At 47.0% G+C, this 17,430-nt stretch overlaps 1 protein-coding gene across 12 annotated transcripts in view; it reads right to left on the bottom strand.

The window, feature by feature from the left end:
* SNX29 (sorting nexin 29) overlaps positions 1-17,430 on the bottom strand; it is a 662,332-nt gene that overhangs the window by 40,727 nt on the left and 604,175 nt on the right. For 10 of the 12 annotated variants that reach the window (XR_002787578.2, XR_010323633.1, XM_064295605.1 and 7 more), the window contains one exon: positions 5,550-5,689. Coding sequence is in view for 10 of the 12 variants with exons in the window: in XM_064295605.1 (XP_064151675.1) it covers positions 5,550-5,689 (140 nt within the window). In the remaining 2 variants the exon portion in view is untranslated. Of the gene's footprint in view, positions 1-8; positions 1,447-5,549; positions 5,690-11,734; positions 14,515-17,430 lie in introns of those variants that run through there. The other 2 variants (XM_064295607.1, XM_064295608.1) reach the window with 2 other exon arrangements.

Here is a 17,430-nt window from a genome sequence, read left to right as displayed (position 1 = left end):
GCCGGACATACAGATGGATGTACGGACAGATGAAGAGATAGAGAAATGGCCATGGGGTCTTTGTAAGGATTCCTTTGCATCTTCTCTTCCTTGCAATTCTCATCACAAATAGCAGCTAATGTGCCGATATGCACTTTTACACGAATTATCTCATTTAATGCCCCGACAAATTGGTGAAGCTGGTACTTCTTTTCTCATTTTCCACATGAAGAAACTAAGACTTAGACAAGTTAAGTCCTTGCCTGCCATCACCTCCCCCTTGGCAGTAGAGCTGGGGGATTTTGCTGACTCCCAAATCGCCATGCTTCCTACCTGGCTACCAGGGGTCTCAAGCTGATCAGCCCTCAGGGGCCAGGCAGCTGACATAAACCAGGAAGAGGCCAAGAGGAGGTGGGATAGTGAGTAGCTGGAAAGGTGCCAAATGGGGGCACACTCACCGCACTGAAGTCATAGAAATTTAAACTGTATTTTAAAACACTGTCCACACCTAACCAGTTGGCTAGAGCAATGTGGCCCCACGTTTTAGGTCTCTCAAAGAGCACCTATACTCCTTGCTGATTATTTTGGTAATGCTTTGGACTTTGGAGCCTGGAAGGCTCTGGCCAGCCCACAAAAGCCACGTGTTTTAAAGTTCCTAAGGAGGACCTAAGTCATTCCTGTTAGCAGTGACTTCTGAAGCAAAAAGGACCTAAGTTAGGTTCAAGCAACCATGGGTTGGGGGATTTCATCCCTGGGCTAAACCCCTGCTCATGGCAGCTCATATTTCAGAAAAAAAATTAATGTTAAGAATCAGTGCAGCAGATGAGGGGTGGGGAAAACAACGACTGCATTTACTGCTAAAAACCCAGCTGGGAATTTGGACTGTGACCTACATTACTCTGCCTCCCACCCCCAGAACTTCTCTCTCCTCTCAAGGAAAAGCAGAACATGATGCATTTCTGAAGGATGAATTCCTCTGCAGAAAAAAAACTTGAATAACGTGCTAAGCAACAGCACAACAAATTCTGTAAGCCTTCACCAATGTTTGGTCCAGTTGCACAGAACGAATTCTCGGAACCTAAGCTTTCCTGCGTTAATGCGCTTTCAAAAGACCACTTGACACTTCTCTCGTCCCTGCTCATGTCTGCAACATATCACGTCTGCAACATATCACGTCTTGATGTCCGCCTTTCCCCAAATGCCAACAGGAGGCAAACCCTCACGGGCTTTCCAAGAAGAGGCTATCTGGGACTGCCATTCGCCTGCTCATCATTTTTGGGGGGTGAATTCTGATCCTCGCCTTGGCCAGACCGACGCACACCCCTGCTTTCTAATTGAGAGCTGCTGCTGGCATTAGCAAGGAAGGCAATGGGAGGCACAGAGATTAGGAGGAAGAAATTCAATCTGCTGATTCTTCAACTCTCGAATCTGTGCAGATGGCAGGATGCTTGGAAGTCATGACGCCCCCTGCAGAACACAGTGAAATACTGCCATGTTAAATAGAAAAAATTAAATGGAAAAGTGCAAACAAGACCAGGTCCCATCTAATACTGAACTCCGGGTTACACAGGCCCTAAAGTTTTAAGGAGTATTTATCAGTAAAAATACTGTTGTTGTTGGGTGCTGTTGAGTTGATTGTGACTCATAGTGACCCCATGTCACATAATAGAACTGCCCCACAGGATAATCTTTATGAGAGCAGATTACCAGGTCTTTCTCCTGTGGAGCTGCTGGGTGGATATGAACCTCCAACCTTTCAGTTAGCAGCCCAGCACTTAACTGACAGCCCACCAGGGTTTCTTAGTAAAAAACACTGGAGGGAAAAAATTCTATCTGGTCACTTTTATCCTCCTGCCTGCCCTCATGCAAACTGGACTGAGACCTCCATTACTGAATTTAGCAGTGGACAAGCTCATGGGACCTGCAGGTTGGAGCAGGCTGGGAGTCGAGGACATCATGGGTAATGTGGCGTGTGTGGTAAAGAGGGGCAGTAAGAGCAGTGGGTAGAGGCAGAACTGTGTGAGTGATGTCACCTCAGTGTACGAGAAAAACAGCCAAAGTGCAATGATGGATGGCAGGGGAGGCCTGACTCAGGGTCCGGGGGACAGCAGGCAGGGCCAGCACTGTTTAAGTCCAGCCAGCTGTGGCTGTGGGGATGCAGGTGTGACCAAGTCTTCTGATTTTTCAAGAGAAGCTTGACATGCAGATTTTTTTATCTGACGCCTCCTCGTTTTTTGATGTTGGCAACAATTAGAGTTAAGAAATACAAACAAAAAACATGTTAAATGAGACATGTCAGAGGGTCAAGCCCAATCTACAACTGTGGGTTTGGGCTTGTGCCAAAAAACATGGGTTTTGGCCAAAACAGCCCAGAGACACAGACCTGACCCACCATGTGCTAGGTGGGTGACCACGGGGTTGGCCAGGCAACCTCTCTAAGCCTTGCTCTCCTCGTCAGTATTAGGTGGAACCTTACAGAACTGCCATTTTATCGGCAACTTCTGCTTGATAAAAGAAATGTGGCCCACCTAATAGGCTTGTGGGAAGATTTGATGAGATAAGGCAGGTGAAACATTAGACCGGTACATACAGTGTTGTTGTTGTTAGCTGTCACTGAGTTGGCCCCTGACTCATGGCAACCCCATGCACAATGGAATGAAACACTGCCTGGTCCTGCACCATCCCCGTGATGGACTGCGGTTCAGACCACTGTGATCTATAGGGTTTTCATTGGCTGGTTTTTGTAAGTAGATTGCCAGGTCTTTTTCCTAGTGATCAATAAATGGTTGTTGTTGTTAGCTGCTGTCGAGGCAAGTCTGACTCATGGCAACCCCATGTGTGCACAGTGGAACTTCTCCATAGAGTCTATAATGCTGTGACCTTTTAGAAACACATCGCCAGGCCTGTCTTCCAAGGCGCCTCTAGGTGAGTTCGAACTGCCAAGCTTTTGGCTATTAGTTGAGCACTTAACTGTTTGCACCACCCAGGGATGTCCCAACAAATGGTTCACTATCATTATTAAACAAGTCCGTTGTGTTCCTCAACTAAAAAGGACCTTTTGGATCCTGATTCTACATTTTAAAGAACCAAGGAAAATCTGTTAAGATTTATAGGAATAATTATGCTTACAGGGCTTATTCCCTTAGCCAAGAGAGATTTTTATTTTTTTAACTAGAAATCTCTTGGGGTGAGCTTTTGAGCTGAGATCCCAGTCTCACTGTTTTCTGGGGACACGCACAGATGTGAAAGGACCACGTGGCGATTGGCCAGCTCAGGCAAGCCCTGGCTGCAGCTCATCTCCCGGTGTGCCAAAATGCAACTGTCTGCAAGCCCCAACCTGTAATCTCATTTCCCTCATAAAGGAAAAAAAGGGGGCAAGAGCAGCTCAATTAGAAACTGCGAGGAAAGCCAAAGGAAAAAAATGGGTTAATCTCAACTGGGATCTAGATCAAAAAAAAAAAAATGTGTAGTCAAAATCCCAAAATCAATATTGTGTCATTTACCACAATCTCTTACCAAAATCCTTTTATTTTTTAAAGCCTGTGCAATTGAACTTTATGTTTCCTGTGCTAATTAGGCACAAATGGCTTCCCTCCCCGCACTGATGGATGGTGGCCAGGGCAGTGGAGACCACACAACATGCTGGGATGCCAGTGTTGACAATTTTACATTTGGACAGACGAATGCTTGGTAGCCACTCCGGCGCTGCGTCGTAGACTCACCGCGGGCAGCCCGCCCTAGTGTAAGCAGTCTCAGGGTCAGATCTCTAACTCAGTTTTCATCAGGAAATTTAGCCAAAGTGCAGATGACTCGGTAAGGTTCATCTCCATCGAGACCCACAGGCGGAGGGAACCCCGCTTCTCATGAACTTTCCAAATGTGGAGAGCAAGGCCCTAGCATCACAAATAGCTTGAAAAACAGAGTTTTCCGTATAGTATGGTCTATTTGGAAAAAGGTGTCTTTTATCACGGGCTGCATGCTATAATGACGTCTTCCCACAAACGCTCTGAAACAATCAGGGAAATGCAAACAACCACGTTGGCTGCAATCTCAAAGGCCCTAAGCAGGTGAGAGAGACAGCCCTGTAACAGGGCTGGTCGGAACTTGGAAATGCTGGTGAAGGTGATGCCAAAGCCACACCTCACAGTGAGAAGTACAATCAGCCCCTGCTCTGAGTTACAGCATCAACCATCAACATGAGAATAAAGCAGATCCCCCCAAACCCTCAGGGAAAAAATTGGAAGTGTGAAAGAAACTCTTATTTTACTTAGCAAATCACACAGGCCAGTGTTTCTCAAATGAAGAGTCCCAAACCCATTCTCGGGCAGGCATAGGTTCTCTATGTGGATTTTTCTTTTCATTAGGATGATATTATTTTAGAGGTACCGTGAATACATTCTATAGCATCTGGAGACTCCATAAAGACCAAGGACTGCTGTGTCATTTTGGCTCCCCTAATTCCAAGGATGTAATTGTCTTGGGGTAATCAGAGAAGAACTAGGGAGCAATGGGGTAGTGACACAAGGTGAGGGACACCTGCCCCAAGGTGCTGCACAAAAACAGGTTTCCCAGTAACATGACCACGGCAAAGTGGCGGGATGTTGGTAAAAGCAAAGGGCCCTGCAGCACAGGGTTGTGAAGAAAGATATGGCTTCTGAAAGCCAAGAGCATCCATCATGGTAAACTGACTAGTCCCAGTACCTGTGAACATGACCGCGTTAAGAAATAGGGTCTTTGAAGATGTTATCAGTAAACATGGGGTCATACTGGAGTGAGGTGAGTCTTAATCCAATCCGAGTGATGGTCTATAAAAGAAGAGAAGAGGCACAGAGGGGGAAGACACCGTAGCCACGTGAAGATGTGTCTATGAGCCAAGGAATGCCAAAAAACTCCTGGGGCTACCAGAAGCTGGTGGAGAGAAGGAAGGATCTCTTACAGCGAACAGAAAGCATGGCCCTGCTGGCAGCCTAAACTTGGACTTCCGGCCCTCAGAACTATGAGATAATAAATTTCTATTGTTTAATGCTACCCACTTTGTGGTATTTTGTCATGACAGCCCTAGGAAACTTCTTTTTTTTTTACTTTTGATAAGAGACATAAGAACAAGTAACTTATACCTAGTTTTAAGTCTGTTCAACATTTTAAGTAATTTTAATATGAAAATAATTTAACTTGATACTGGTGGGGAGTCTGTGAGAATTTTTCTTTCGGTTATTAAACAAAAACTTGCGAGACACCGACACAGAGACCCTTTAATTTTAGCTTCGGAACATCCATGAGCCATTGAGAATGCCAACCATTTCTTTTATCAAAATGTATGTAAGTATGAAACCACACAGCCCTATGATCACGCACAGACCTCCACTCGACAACAGTCATTTGCAGACTTGCTCTCTCGAGAGCCCTCTGGGAGCCCCACTGTGCTGGGGTCAGGGACTCCATTGCGGTGCCTTTAAGGGTGCCACAATACATCCCTCAGAGCACTTGGTCCCAGCCCTGGGAGAGGTAGGGAGGGAGGGAGGCTGGCTCAGGGGACTGGGCACAGTCTACCCACGTGAGCAAGCACTCACACAAAGAAGGGCATCAGCTGAATGAGGGTCTCCTTTCTGGGGCTGGCCGCAAACTCTGGGACCACCTGGATGACTTTGTTCATGACGCTGCGCAGGTAATTCTGGAGCTGCTTCCTCCGTTCCTCTACAAACTTGGCATCCTAGGAAAACAGAAAAACACATGCGTTCAGGCATGCCTTCCTCACACGTTCAAAGACAAACGAGCCCACAGAATATACAATCATCAATCACCATCATCAACAGAAAAAAAAGAGCTAGCATTTATTGAGCGATTACCACTCACAAATGGCCTCTAAGTGCTTTGCGTGTATTATTGCACTTAATAACAGGGGAGATGCTCACGATATTACTATTAAGTGGAGGAAAAGCAGGTCCATAAAACCACGCACAGAGTGCTTGCATTTTCAAGGGCTGGTATTTGGCAGAGACTTAATAAACCTGTGTTGAATGAATGATTCTAATGGTTTAAATGGTCTATTCACAGAATAGGAAAAAAAAAAAAGCCCTAGCCCTCATAAAATGGCTGCTGTTTATTGAACACCTACAACATGCCAAGTGTGGTGTTGGGCAGTGGTGGTAGCACAATGGGCACAGGTCACAGGCCAGCAGGAGAGACACAGATAAACGCAGTGACCACGCCAGTCAATGTATAATGACCACGAACCACACTAAACGCCACCCTCAGGAGAGGTTTACTTTCGCCTTCATAGTACTTTTTAGAAATCTGAATCTTCGCTTGAACAACTAGGAGACGTGGTGGCACGGCCTGCCCGCTGGGCTGCGCCAGGCTGGGGCTGCACAGAGTGGCCCCTGAGTGCAGGCTTGGTTACCCTGGGAGGTCCAGGCAGTTGGCGCCCTCTGACCCCCAGGCCACCTTACCGTGTCGGCAGGGCCAGCTTCCTGGCGTGATTCTGTGCACTCACGCAGGACCCCACATTTGGCTGAATGCTCTGCTGTCGTCATCTTAAAATTCTTAGTCATTTCTGAACAAGTGGTCTCTATTTTCCTGTTGCCCAGCCCCACAGACTATGCAGTGGACCCTGCTGGGGTGCATCTGCAATGGTGGGCCCTGGCCAGCAACGGGGTTGGGAAAGGCTTCTGTGAGGCAGGGACGCTCCTTCCGTGAATGAGGGGCAGGCAGGAGGGACAGTCTCATTTCATCCTCATATAAGCTTGAGCAGGAAAGCACTCTGACTCATCTCAGTGAACAAATGAGGAAACTGAGGCACAGAGGGGAGCTGGGCAACCTGCCCAGGAGGCCCCACAGATGGGACAGGCTATTATTCAGCTCTGTTCTCCCTGGGCTTCATGGCTAGCCTGTAGCAGAAACTCAGCGAGAATTTGTGAAGGGAACAGTCACTGAACCCAGAAGATTAGAAGCCATGTCTCAGATGGCACCTAAGAACCCACCTAGAGCATCCCCGTCTCCGATGATGTTTTCACGATGCCTTGCTGAGGACCCGAGCATGGCCAGGGAATTCTTTTTTAAGTTGTGCCTTCTAAGCTAGGTTGCCAGGTTTAGCAAACAAAAATGCAGGATGCCCAGTTAAATGTGAATTTCAGATGGTCAAAGAATGCTTTTTTAGTATAAGCACGTCCTGTGCAACAAAACCTCTTGAGGCGATGTTTGGGCCATGCTTTTATTAAAAAGTATTCATTGCTGATCAGAAATTCACACTTGATGGGGTATCCCTCTGTTGTATCTGGCAGCCCTCTTCAAAGCACCAGGTGGGAGGAAGGCCCACGAGCACCTTTTGCCAGCGGTAGCCCCTCAGGGCAACTTCAAGGTCACTGTAAGGTCTTCTTGCCCAACACCCCCCAAACACCACCCTCACGAGCTGCCTCTGGGGGGAACTTCCTCTGATGGGTGGCAACACTTGAACACTGCTGCTGATCACGCCAACGTCACTGCCAGTGCAGCCCAAGACCAAGATGCTACGCAGCCAGGCAGGAGGGTGCTGGGTTGGGAGGAGAGCCAGGAGACCTACCTGGAGCCCCTGGGGCACTGGCCCAGCTCACCTGCACACCAGGTTCTGCCCCTTGGTCTCTAGGCGTTGGCCCATCATTAGCCAATTAGAGGCTCCTTTCTTGGAAAGGTGGTTAATATTCCAGGTTAGTGCTGAGTGGAGCTAATCAAGCCTAGTTTTTAATCTGTAGAAGTCCTTCCTCAAGGACTGCTTAAAAGGCTGTGCTGCAGGAAGACAAGAAAGGAGCTAATCAACCCCGAAAGAACTGGAGATTTTTCCTTTTCTGGAAAAAGCTGTCCTCTAGAGCAACAAGGAGAGACCGACGGTGGCCCTCCTATCGCGTGGGGGCCTGGCTGGGCTACAGAACCTAAGGAAGATGGGGATACCCAAAATGAAGGTCAGAGGATTCTGCCTGTTATGGATTGAACTGTGTCCCCCCCGCTCAGCATGTGCTGTAAACTCTGCTATACTCATGGTTATAATCTCATTTGGGAATGGGTTTTATTTGTTATGTTAATGACACAGTATTAGTGTAGGGTGTGTCTTGAGCCAATTTCTTTTGAGATATAAAAAGACCAGATTAAACAAGAAGCACAGACGGGGAAGACAGATGCATGCAGATACATGAACATCGCCAAGGAACCAAGGAACAAGGATCTTCCCCCAGAGAATGCCTTCCCCTAGAGCCAGCAGCCTGAATTCAGACTTTTAGTCTCCTAAACTCTGAGAAAATAAATTTCTGTTTGTTAAAGCCACTCATTTCTGGTATTTGTGTTATAGTAGCACTAGCAGACTAAGACGCCCTCCATGAGTCTCATCTGCCTGCCATTGCTCAAATAGCACCTCCTCCCACCCAGGTCCCAGAGGCAACAGTACCTGGGCACAGAGGGGTGGTTCTCACCAGGTGGAATCGCAAATCCTTCCTATGGGCTCATTCCACACAATAGCTGGTCCCTGAAAACCACAGCTACTCCATTTTGTCTCTGGAGTACTGAAAATCTGCCTTTCCTCTTTCAAGCACAGGCCAGCTGAGAGGTATGGATACTGTGAATGTAGACCGAGGGCCCAATCCCACCATCCTGGGATATAGGGAATGAGCTGATTCCACTGCAAAGTACCTGCAAATCCATGAACTTGGCTTTATTACAGGTGTAATGCCTCACTTGCAATGCCAGTGCCTGAGCCGCTGTTTCTAGGGGGACCATTATATAACTGCTAATTGGAAAAGCTGAGGAGAGAAATTCCTGTTATTGCCAATTTAAAACTCTCAACAGAGATACCAGACAGCAGTGAATAGTCAGGTACAATGAACCCTTTTAGCAGCTCCTGAGCATCACAGAGTCCTCCTGAGGGGACAAGGGAAGCAAGGTCCTGTTAATTATTCTACCCCTGCAACTCAACTCCACCACCATTTACTCAGTATATATGTGGTAGTCGACAGAAAGATGCAGAATGAGAAACAAGCCTAGTTCCATGGAGGTCAGAGTCTCCTTCCACTCTGAGTCCCTCGTATATTACTCAGTTACCCACCTAAGGCAAACATTTATCAGATACCCCCTCTGTACCAGACCCTGTAAGTAGAAAAGAAAAAGACCACTTTCGGCCCTAAGGCACTTACAGTCTACCACTCATTCATTCATACATTTCAGCATTCACAGATGCCATAGAGCAGAATTCCATTCACCTATTCACACTTCTTCTACTGGACACCTGCCTTGTGGTCCCAGGACCTGTGATGTGAAAGTGCTAGAAAAGATGAACAGGACACAGCCGCTGCCCTCACAGAGATCACATTCTAGAACTCCTTCATTCTTCCAAAAAGGTTTCCAGGGGGCCGATATGCTGGGGACCATGAGGTGAGATGCACAAGTAACAGTGGCAGCTCACAGCCCAGTGGTGACCAAGAGACAGGTGGACCATTGACAATCCTGTGGGGCGAATATAAGAGCTTTGAAAGCACAGGGTGACTTTCCGCCTGGCTAGGTCGGTGTGGAAGGGTGTTTGGGATGTAGGAGACACTCTTTGCCTTGGCCTTGATGGATAAGGAAGATTTCAAAGATAGTGACAGAGGAGAGGGTATTTGGATGGAAGGAAGTACATGAGCAAAGTGAGATGAGGAAGGATCAGGGCTGGAAGAAAGACTGAGAGAATTGGGTGAAATCCTGTCAATGAGAGGGAATGAGGCATGGGTGCCCTGGGACTGGTGCCTGATGGCATCGTACAGTGTGGACCTAAGCAGGGAGAGGAGCCAGGCCTTGGAAAGAGTCCAGTGGTCAGGTAGGACGTCAGGTCGGAGGGTGTGCAAGACAGCCCAGATGCACAGCATCAGGGGTTCAGGCCCTTGTCTGGGGGTCAAGACTCAGGGACGGAAGAGGAAGGAGTTGACAGTTTGATGACTTCCATGTAACAGTCACACGCTTTACATGAATTAATCTATTTATTCCAGGTGGTCTCCCGTGAAGCTGGAATTCTTACCCCTATTTCACAACTGAGGAAACTGAGGCACAGAGTGATGAAGGGACTTGCCCAAGGTCACAAAGCTGAGTAGGGTGGTAGAGCCAGGATTTGAACCCAGGCGGTCTGGCTCCGGAGCCTTCGTGGCACAGTGGTTGAGAGCGCAGCTGCTAACCAAAAGGTTCACAATTTGAGTCTACCAGCCACTTCTTGGAAACCCTTTGGGACAGGTCTATTCTGTCCTATAGGGTCACTATGAGTCGGAACTGACTTGATGGCAATGGGTTTAACAGGTTAGTCCAACTCCAGAGCTTGCCTTCTTACCTGCTATGCTGCCTCCCACGAATCCTTATTCTAAGCCCCATTTGAGTCAGGGAAACCGAGGCACAGTGAGCTAAGTAGTTGCCTGAGCTCACATAGCGACAATTGAGAGATACAGAAATCGTGCTCTGGTCCGCCCACCTTACTCCTCACTGTAGAGCCTACACTCTTAGCCACCTTGCTGGGGTTTCGAAGTCTCACTGTGATGTGGCGGAAGCCCTCATAAAGATGCGAATGTATCCCTTGGAAGAGCGGCACCTTATCCAGCTCTCACGGAGCCGCAAGTAGCTGTTTCGGTGAGACGCCTGGTACCAGAACAGCAGGTTCCTGACTCCCATGCTGGCTTCTGGAGGCTGCAGTGGTGGGGAGTCTGATGGAGGTGGGGAAGGAGAGGACCGGGAGGTCAGAAGTAGATGTTGCCAGTGCAAATTTTGCCTACTCAGTACTTTTCTTAGAGGTATTCCTAGCTCTAATGTGAGATTTCTGGGCTTCTTTTTTTGCTAAGTGTTGGTGTACCTTTTCTGCAACCAGCATTTTGTATGGATTTGTTCTGCAGCCCTGGTTGGCTCTCAGCAGGAGTCTCATCCCCCACAACCCCAGTCTTCCCATGGGATGGAGTTGACATGTGTTCTAGAAGGTGGCGTGTGGAAAACCCTACAAACCAATGGGCATGAAAAACTGGCATCTAGATACTTCCAGTTATGATCTGAAGCCGGAAGAGACCATCCCTTCATTTCACGCACAGAATGAAAATGTTATCTTGGCTTCTTTGCTTGCTCTACAATCTACTGTTATCTGCGTGTGGTGTGGTGTGGTTGAGGGGTTACAGGTTGGGGAATGGGGACTGGGTCCCAGCCTTGGCACGTTCCTCAATTTGTGTAGGCCCCCAGGAGGGTCAGGGCTTTCTAAGCCTCCGTTTCCTCATTTGTAAAGGGAGTAGACAGGTCAAACGCTTCCTCAGCTTCCTTCCTATGCAAACATGGCCAAACGCTTGATTTAGCTAGACCGTAATTCCTCCTTTCATTCAAGGTTTCAAGACTAATTAAAGAAAAATGAGAGAATTCCTTAAGTATTTTCAACCCACATTATTCTTGGCAGATATAGGGCTTCTCTAACATAACGGGCAACTCAAATCCAGCCCCCAAATGGATGCAACTTAGCTGGTTTGTTAAGGAGACCCGTGCAATGGTCTGACAACATCCAACAGCCATGTGACAAAGACTAAAGAATCCAGAATTGCTGCAGGTCTTCGAATAAATCTGACCTTCTGAGCAGGGACCTCCTTTGGCGATGATAAAGCCCAAGCCCGTCACTCCTCCCGTTACCTTATTCACCTGTAAACCTATGGTGCCTGTTTTATTATTTGGGTACATAAGCTACGTCCACTCTCCCAGGAGTTCTTTGATAGCTTCCAGGTATTAGCTATTTTTCCCCCCTTTACTTTTCTCCCCTCCCTCGTCCCCTTTCCTACTGGTAAGTCAAAAAATGCTGCTGTTGGCTTGTGAATGGGAAAAAAATAAGGCTGAGTGGGAGGAATAAGGAAACAGATCACAATCAGGACAGTGGTTAACACTGCAGAACTCACAGGAAGCTCCAGGTCCCTGTGCTCAGCCTTCCTGGGTCCTACTGAGAAGGTACTGATAACATCACCTTTTCAAGACGAGGAAACTGAGGCTCAGAGGGTTACACGCCATGCCCAAAGTCAACAACTAGAAAAGGGTGGTGCTGGGATTTGAACCCAGGTCGTTTGACGTCAGAGCCTCATCACTCTTTCTCTATACTGAGGGGAACGAGAGGGCTGGGCGGCTCAGAGAAGAAATGCTGGGAAAGAGCTCAGAGGCTGCAAGACACCACTCACATGTTGTCATTAAACTGTGCTAAATGTCAAAACAGAAATAAATTCCTACCCTGCCCCCCACTTGCAATGAAGGCATAGCTACCCCAAACCTGAGCTGTAAAAATGGAGAAGAAAGCAAGTCTCTCATTTCAGAAAAGGAGCAGAAGATTCACACTGGGCTGAAGGTATGCTTACTCTCCTCCCATGTGCTTCTTGTAACAGTGACAATAACAGCACCATTTATTGTGAGCTTACTATGTGCCAACCACTACGTGAGGTGTTTACCTGCATACCTCAAAAACCAGGTGCTTTCGAGTCAATTCTAACTCGTGGCAACCCCGTGAGTATCAGACTAGAGCTGTACTTCATAGGATTTTCAATGGCTGTAGCCTTTCAGAAGCAGATCGCCAGGACTTTCTTCCGAGGTCCCTCTGGGTGGATTCGAACCACCAATTTTTGGTTAGTAGCCGAGTGCTCACACTATCTCAACATGCTCTTAAAACAGCTTTATGAAGTAGATACTTCTACACCCATTTTGCAGATGAAGAAACTGAGGCTCAAAGAGATCAAGTGCCTTGCTCAAGGTCACCCAGCAAGTATGTGACAGAGCTGGGATTCATAGCCATGTCCGTCTGAGTTTAGCACCTCAGCCCATAACCAAGATGCTGCCCTGCCCCTTAGGATGAAGGTATTCACAACCACAGGAGCCTGGCAGCTTTGCTAAAAATAGAAATGGAAAACAAACTAGTCCTGTGGCTCACATAGGGCGAGCCAAACACCGTATTTCTAAAACTCCCCTGTTGGTCAAAACCAGAAAAGAACACAGTGATAAATATTCGTGGCTGAATACAATCTTCCCTTTATGTCAACAGAACCCCCATCTGCAGGAGCGGGGATTATATATAGGAGCCTTTCTTCTCAGGATGGGGTGGATACAGAGGCCTGGCTCCCACAGGCAGGAGCCAGCTGCACCGTCTCTTCCGCCCTCCCTGGTGCTGGGTAGAGGCTGGGCTCTCCACAGGACAGGACAAACAGTCCCTATGGCAGGGAAGCAGCAAGCTCTGTCACAGCTAAAGCTTATTTTTCTCTATTATTACTTTGGAGCCAAGAGAAACCGTAGGCCCAGACAGCTGAGGGGACGAGGAGGGGAGGAGAGGGGAACTGGCTGGTGCATTTAATGGGAATAATTCACAGGGGGAAAGGCACAGCCCATGTACAAAAGCGTCTCTTCAGGTGCTGCAGGCCCCAGTGCCAGCACGGGCCAGGGGGTTACACGGGCAATCGAATGGGGCCAGTGTGGACAGGGCCAGCTGGAAAGGGGCGGCCACTACGTGAATCCCAGTGATTGCTGCCTCGTGGGGAAGTAGGCCCACCACTGAAAGAGCACCTGGATTTTTATGTGAAATGTCAGATTTTAAAATACTGACAATTAAAAAAATTTTTTTAAAAAAGATTCTATGGATCAAAACAACAAAAACAAAAAACACCACTAAAAAGCACCACTAAAGGTCACATAAAGCCACCAGTTTGAGATCTTTGATCTACCACATGCTTCTCAATTTACAATATTTGCCCCGAATTCACAGGAAGCAGGACATAGTGCCCGGGATTCCTGAGGAAAGCAGCTCAGTGCACCTGCAGGGTCACTCAAAGTTGAACGTAGGTACCAGCTGAGTGACTATGAGCAAGTTACTCAACCTCTCTGGGCCTCAGTTTCCTCATCCATACAGTGGGGATGTTAGAATGTCTGTGTCAGAGGACTCTTGTGTGAGTGAACGAGATTATGTTTGTAAAGCAAACCCCAAGGCTGTTTCTGGCACAGTGTAAACACTCAATACATTTGAAACCTCCCTTCTCCTGTGAGCTCCACAATGAATTTCCTTTTTAGAAGAAAAAACAATCCAGGTTCCCTGTGACTTTAGAGACGGCCTTGGGTGGTGCAAATGGTCAATTTGCTCGGTACTACCTGAAAGGCTGGAGGTTCAAGTACACCCAGGGGTATCTCGGAAGAGAAACCTACAGATCTACCTCCAAAAGATCACAGCCATTGAAAACCCTATGGAGCACAGTTCTACTGACACGCATTGGTCACCATGAGTCAGAGTCAATTTAATAGCAACTTTTTTTTTTTATTATTGGTTATGGCTTTAAAAGTACAATATTTTTAAGCAATCTCACAGTATTTAGTCAAATTAAATACAGTTGACTACATGACTCGGTAATCCCACACTGAGTAGCTAGCTATCCCAGACAAATTCTCATGTGTCACCAGAAGGTTCATATACAAGGATATTTATCACAGTGTTGCTTTAGAGTGGTGAGGAGTCAGAAGTCCCATGATGGCTAACTCTGCAGGAACAGATAAATGAAATGTGGTGATGCACACCTGAAAATAGAAGGAACAGTTATAGAAGCAAAGAGTAGGTCTACACAGCCATGTGAAGGAGCTTAAAACACAATGCTGAACAAAAGAATGAGGACTATATCAACATACCATTTAAGTAAATTAAAAATACATACAACATATGTTCTACAACCTAGTTTGCTGAGTAGTGTCTGAAGTCTTAAAAGCTTGCAAGTGGCCATCTAACATACAACTATTGGTCTCTATTCATCCACAGCAAAAGAGAAAGAAGGAAACCAAAGACTCAGAGAAGAAAGTAGCCTACAGGACAATTAGTCTACATGGACTACAGAATCATCTACTCTGAGACCAGAAGAACTAGATGGTACCCAGCTACCACTACCTACAATTCTAGTCAGGGCTACAATAAATGGACCCTATTGGAATGGAAGAAAGATGTGGAACAGAACCTCAAAATTCCTAAAAAACAAACAAAAAAACAAAACAGACCTATCAGACTGGTCAAGACTGAAGGACTCTCCAACACTATTTCCCTGAGATACTCTTCAAACCTTGAACTGAAACTAACCCCTGAGGTCACCCGGTAGCTAAGTAACAAATTGGCTAAAAAAATAATGAGTATCATTATTTGTACTCCTTTAAAAAATCACCTACATGAGACCAAACAATCAACAATTAATTTAAAACAAAGATGAGAATGTAAGGGGGCAGGGAAACTAGATTAATGGAAACAGAAAAACCAGAACGGAAATAACGAGAATGTTCACGCATTGTGAAGAATGTAACCAACGTCACTGAACAAGCTGCGCAGAAATTGCTGAATGGGAACCTGAACTGCTGTGTAAACCTTCACCAAAAACAAAATAAAATATTATTAAAAATAATACACACAATATAACAGCACAACATATTCCAGAAGGATACACATAAACTTGCAGAGACATGCCAAACCCATTAGAACAGTTGCTTGTGGTCGGGAGAAGAACAGAAGGATGACAAGGATAAGAAATAATAAACAAACATAGGGCTTTAGATAAAGTGACCAATGATGGCCAATGTATATAAAGACGTGAGAACAGCATTAACTCGCTTCTCTGCAACTGCGGTCCAAGAACCAAAAACACAACATAGAGATGGAGTGTTTTCATGTCCACACCTATCTGCCAGGTCCTCCCTCCATGGAACCTGAAAGACCAAGCTGGGACTCTTAGGTTCAGAGGCACCTGCCCTGAAAAAGCTCCGAAGTCCAGCAACTCCAGAGGCTGAGGCTGTGCTGTAAAATTCCAACCTGTAATTTGGAACACTCTCCCACAGTTTATGATCCAGCCTTCTCTGGGGGCTCCCTGGGCCCCACTCCGCCCCCAACGTAAGCAGTTGTGTTGGCTGTGCTGGGCCAGATCGGTGCAATGATTGCTGGGCTGACAGATGGTACACACTGCCAGCCCCTCCTTATGTGAGTCCCCTGACAATGCCCTGAGTTATTTCGGTCTATTGCCAACTGTGATGGTTATAAGGTTTAGAGAGTCTCGTACGTTTTAACAGCAGCGGCAGCGGCATTATGTGGGACCATCTCTGTTTTAATTGTAGCCTCTGTGATTGGTGTAAATTTTTAACTGCTGATGCCACGGGCTGCAATGGCTGGGTGGGCAGACAGGCATAAAGGAAGGAAAATGTGAACACCAGCTGGGGGCTGCCCTGAGGCATGTAGGACTATTATCTCTCACCCTAACAGCATTTCATAGATGAGGCTCAAAGAGATCCAGTACCCAGCCCAGGATTACACAGCCAAGGAGCAGCAGAACCAGGAATTAAACTGACTCTAAAGCCCAAGCCACTGTGCCCCCAAGGAAGGCTCCTTCAGTGTGGATATGGCTGGGCAGAAGCAGGCACCCTTCGATCCCAAGGAAGAGAAGGTGGTGAGTCATTTGCATCCTTCCCTGGAACAAGTGGAGAGAAGAGACCAGGAATGAAGCAACACCCACTCCCACCACTGCAATGGCCAGGGGCTGTTAAGTCACCCGCTGAGGGCCCAGGGGCCAGATGGGCAGGAGTAGAGGAGTGAGGTGTGAAAGACAGAGAGTGAGTTGGGGTAGCAGATCACTGCGATGGCAGTCCGCGCTTACCAGCGCATCCCGCTTCTTAAGGGAAGCTGTAAATCTGGTTTGTTATGTGAAATCTCTCAGTTCTCAAATTAGTTGGCAGCTAATTCAATGCTTGAATATTATGGTGCACACCAAACAAAATATATCTGGAGGCCGTCCAGAAGCAACAGAAAAAAATCAATAGGTCATCAAAAGCAGATTGGCTCCAGCCTACTGCAACAGTTCATCGAGCTGAGCTGCTCAGAGTGCAGGGAGGCGCCATGCTTCTGAAGGCCAAGCACATTTCTACAGACACCCAAGTAAAACATGGAGCCCAGCTCACCTTCCAGAGCAGGGTGGGGGCCATACTCCTCACTTCTCTGGACTCCTGACCTCAATTTTAACTGCGACAGACTGAACTCCCACCATACCCACTAGACATTCAAAAGATGGCATTTTATTTAATCCTCAAAACCACTGTTCTGAGGGAGGTGGTGCTATCTCCACTGTACAGATAAGGGCACTGAGACTTAGAGACATGAATTAACTTATCCATTGTCACACTACCTGGTGTCAGAGCTAGAATTTGGACGCAGGTTCATCCAACTCCCAGGCCCATCTGCTCAGCTGTCCACCTTGTGCCTTTGTTTATACAGTGGAAGTTTACACAAATTCCATGCAACTCAAAAACCCAGACTGTGCCTCTGCCGTGTGCCTGGTACCAGGCTGTATACTGGAGCGACAGGTGAGAGAGAAAAAGAAAGGAACCCTACTTTTTAGGATCTTTGCATTTAGCACAAACCAAATGGAGAAAACGATGTAAAAAGGATAAAAGGATTATTTTAAAGTTCTACCT

The sequence above is a fragment of the Loxodonta africana genome, chromosome 12 (assembly GCF_030014295.1).
Source record: "Loxodonta africana isolate mLoxAfr1 chromosome 12, mLoxAfr1.hap2, whole genome shotgun sequence".
Classification (NCBI taxonomy): Eukaryota; Metazoa; Chordata; class Mammalia; order Proboscidea; family Elephantidae; genus Loxodonta; species Loxodonta africana.
Note: the sequence above shows the minus strand (reverse complement) of the source record. Positions and strands in the feature narration are given on the sequence as shown.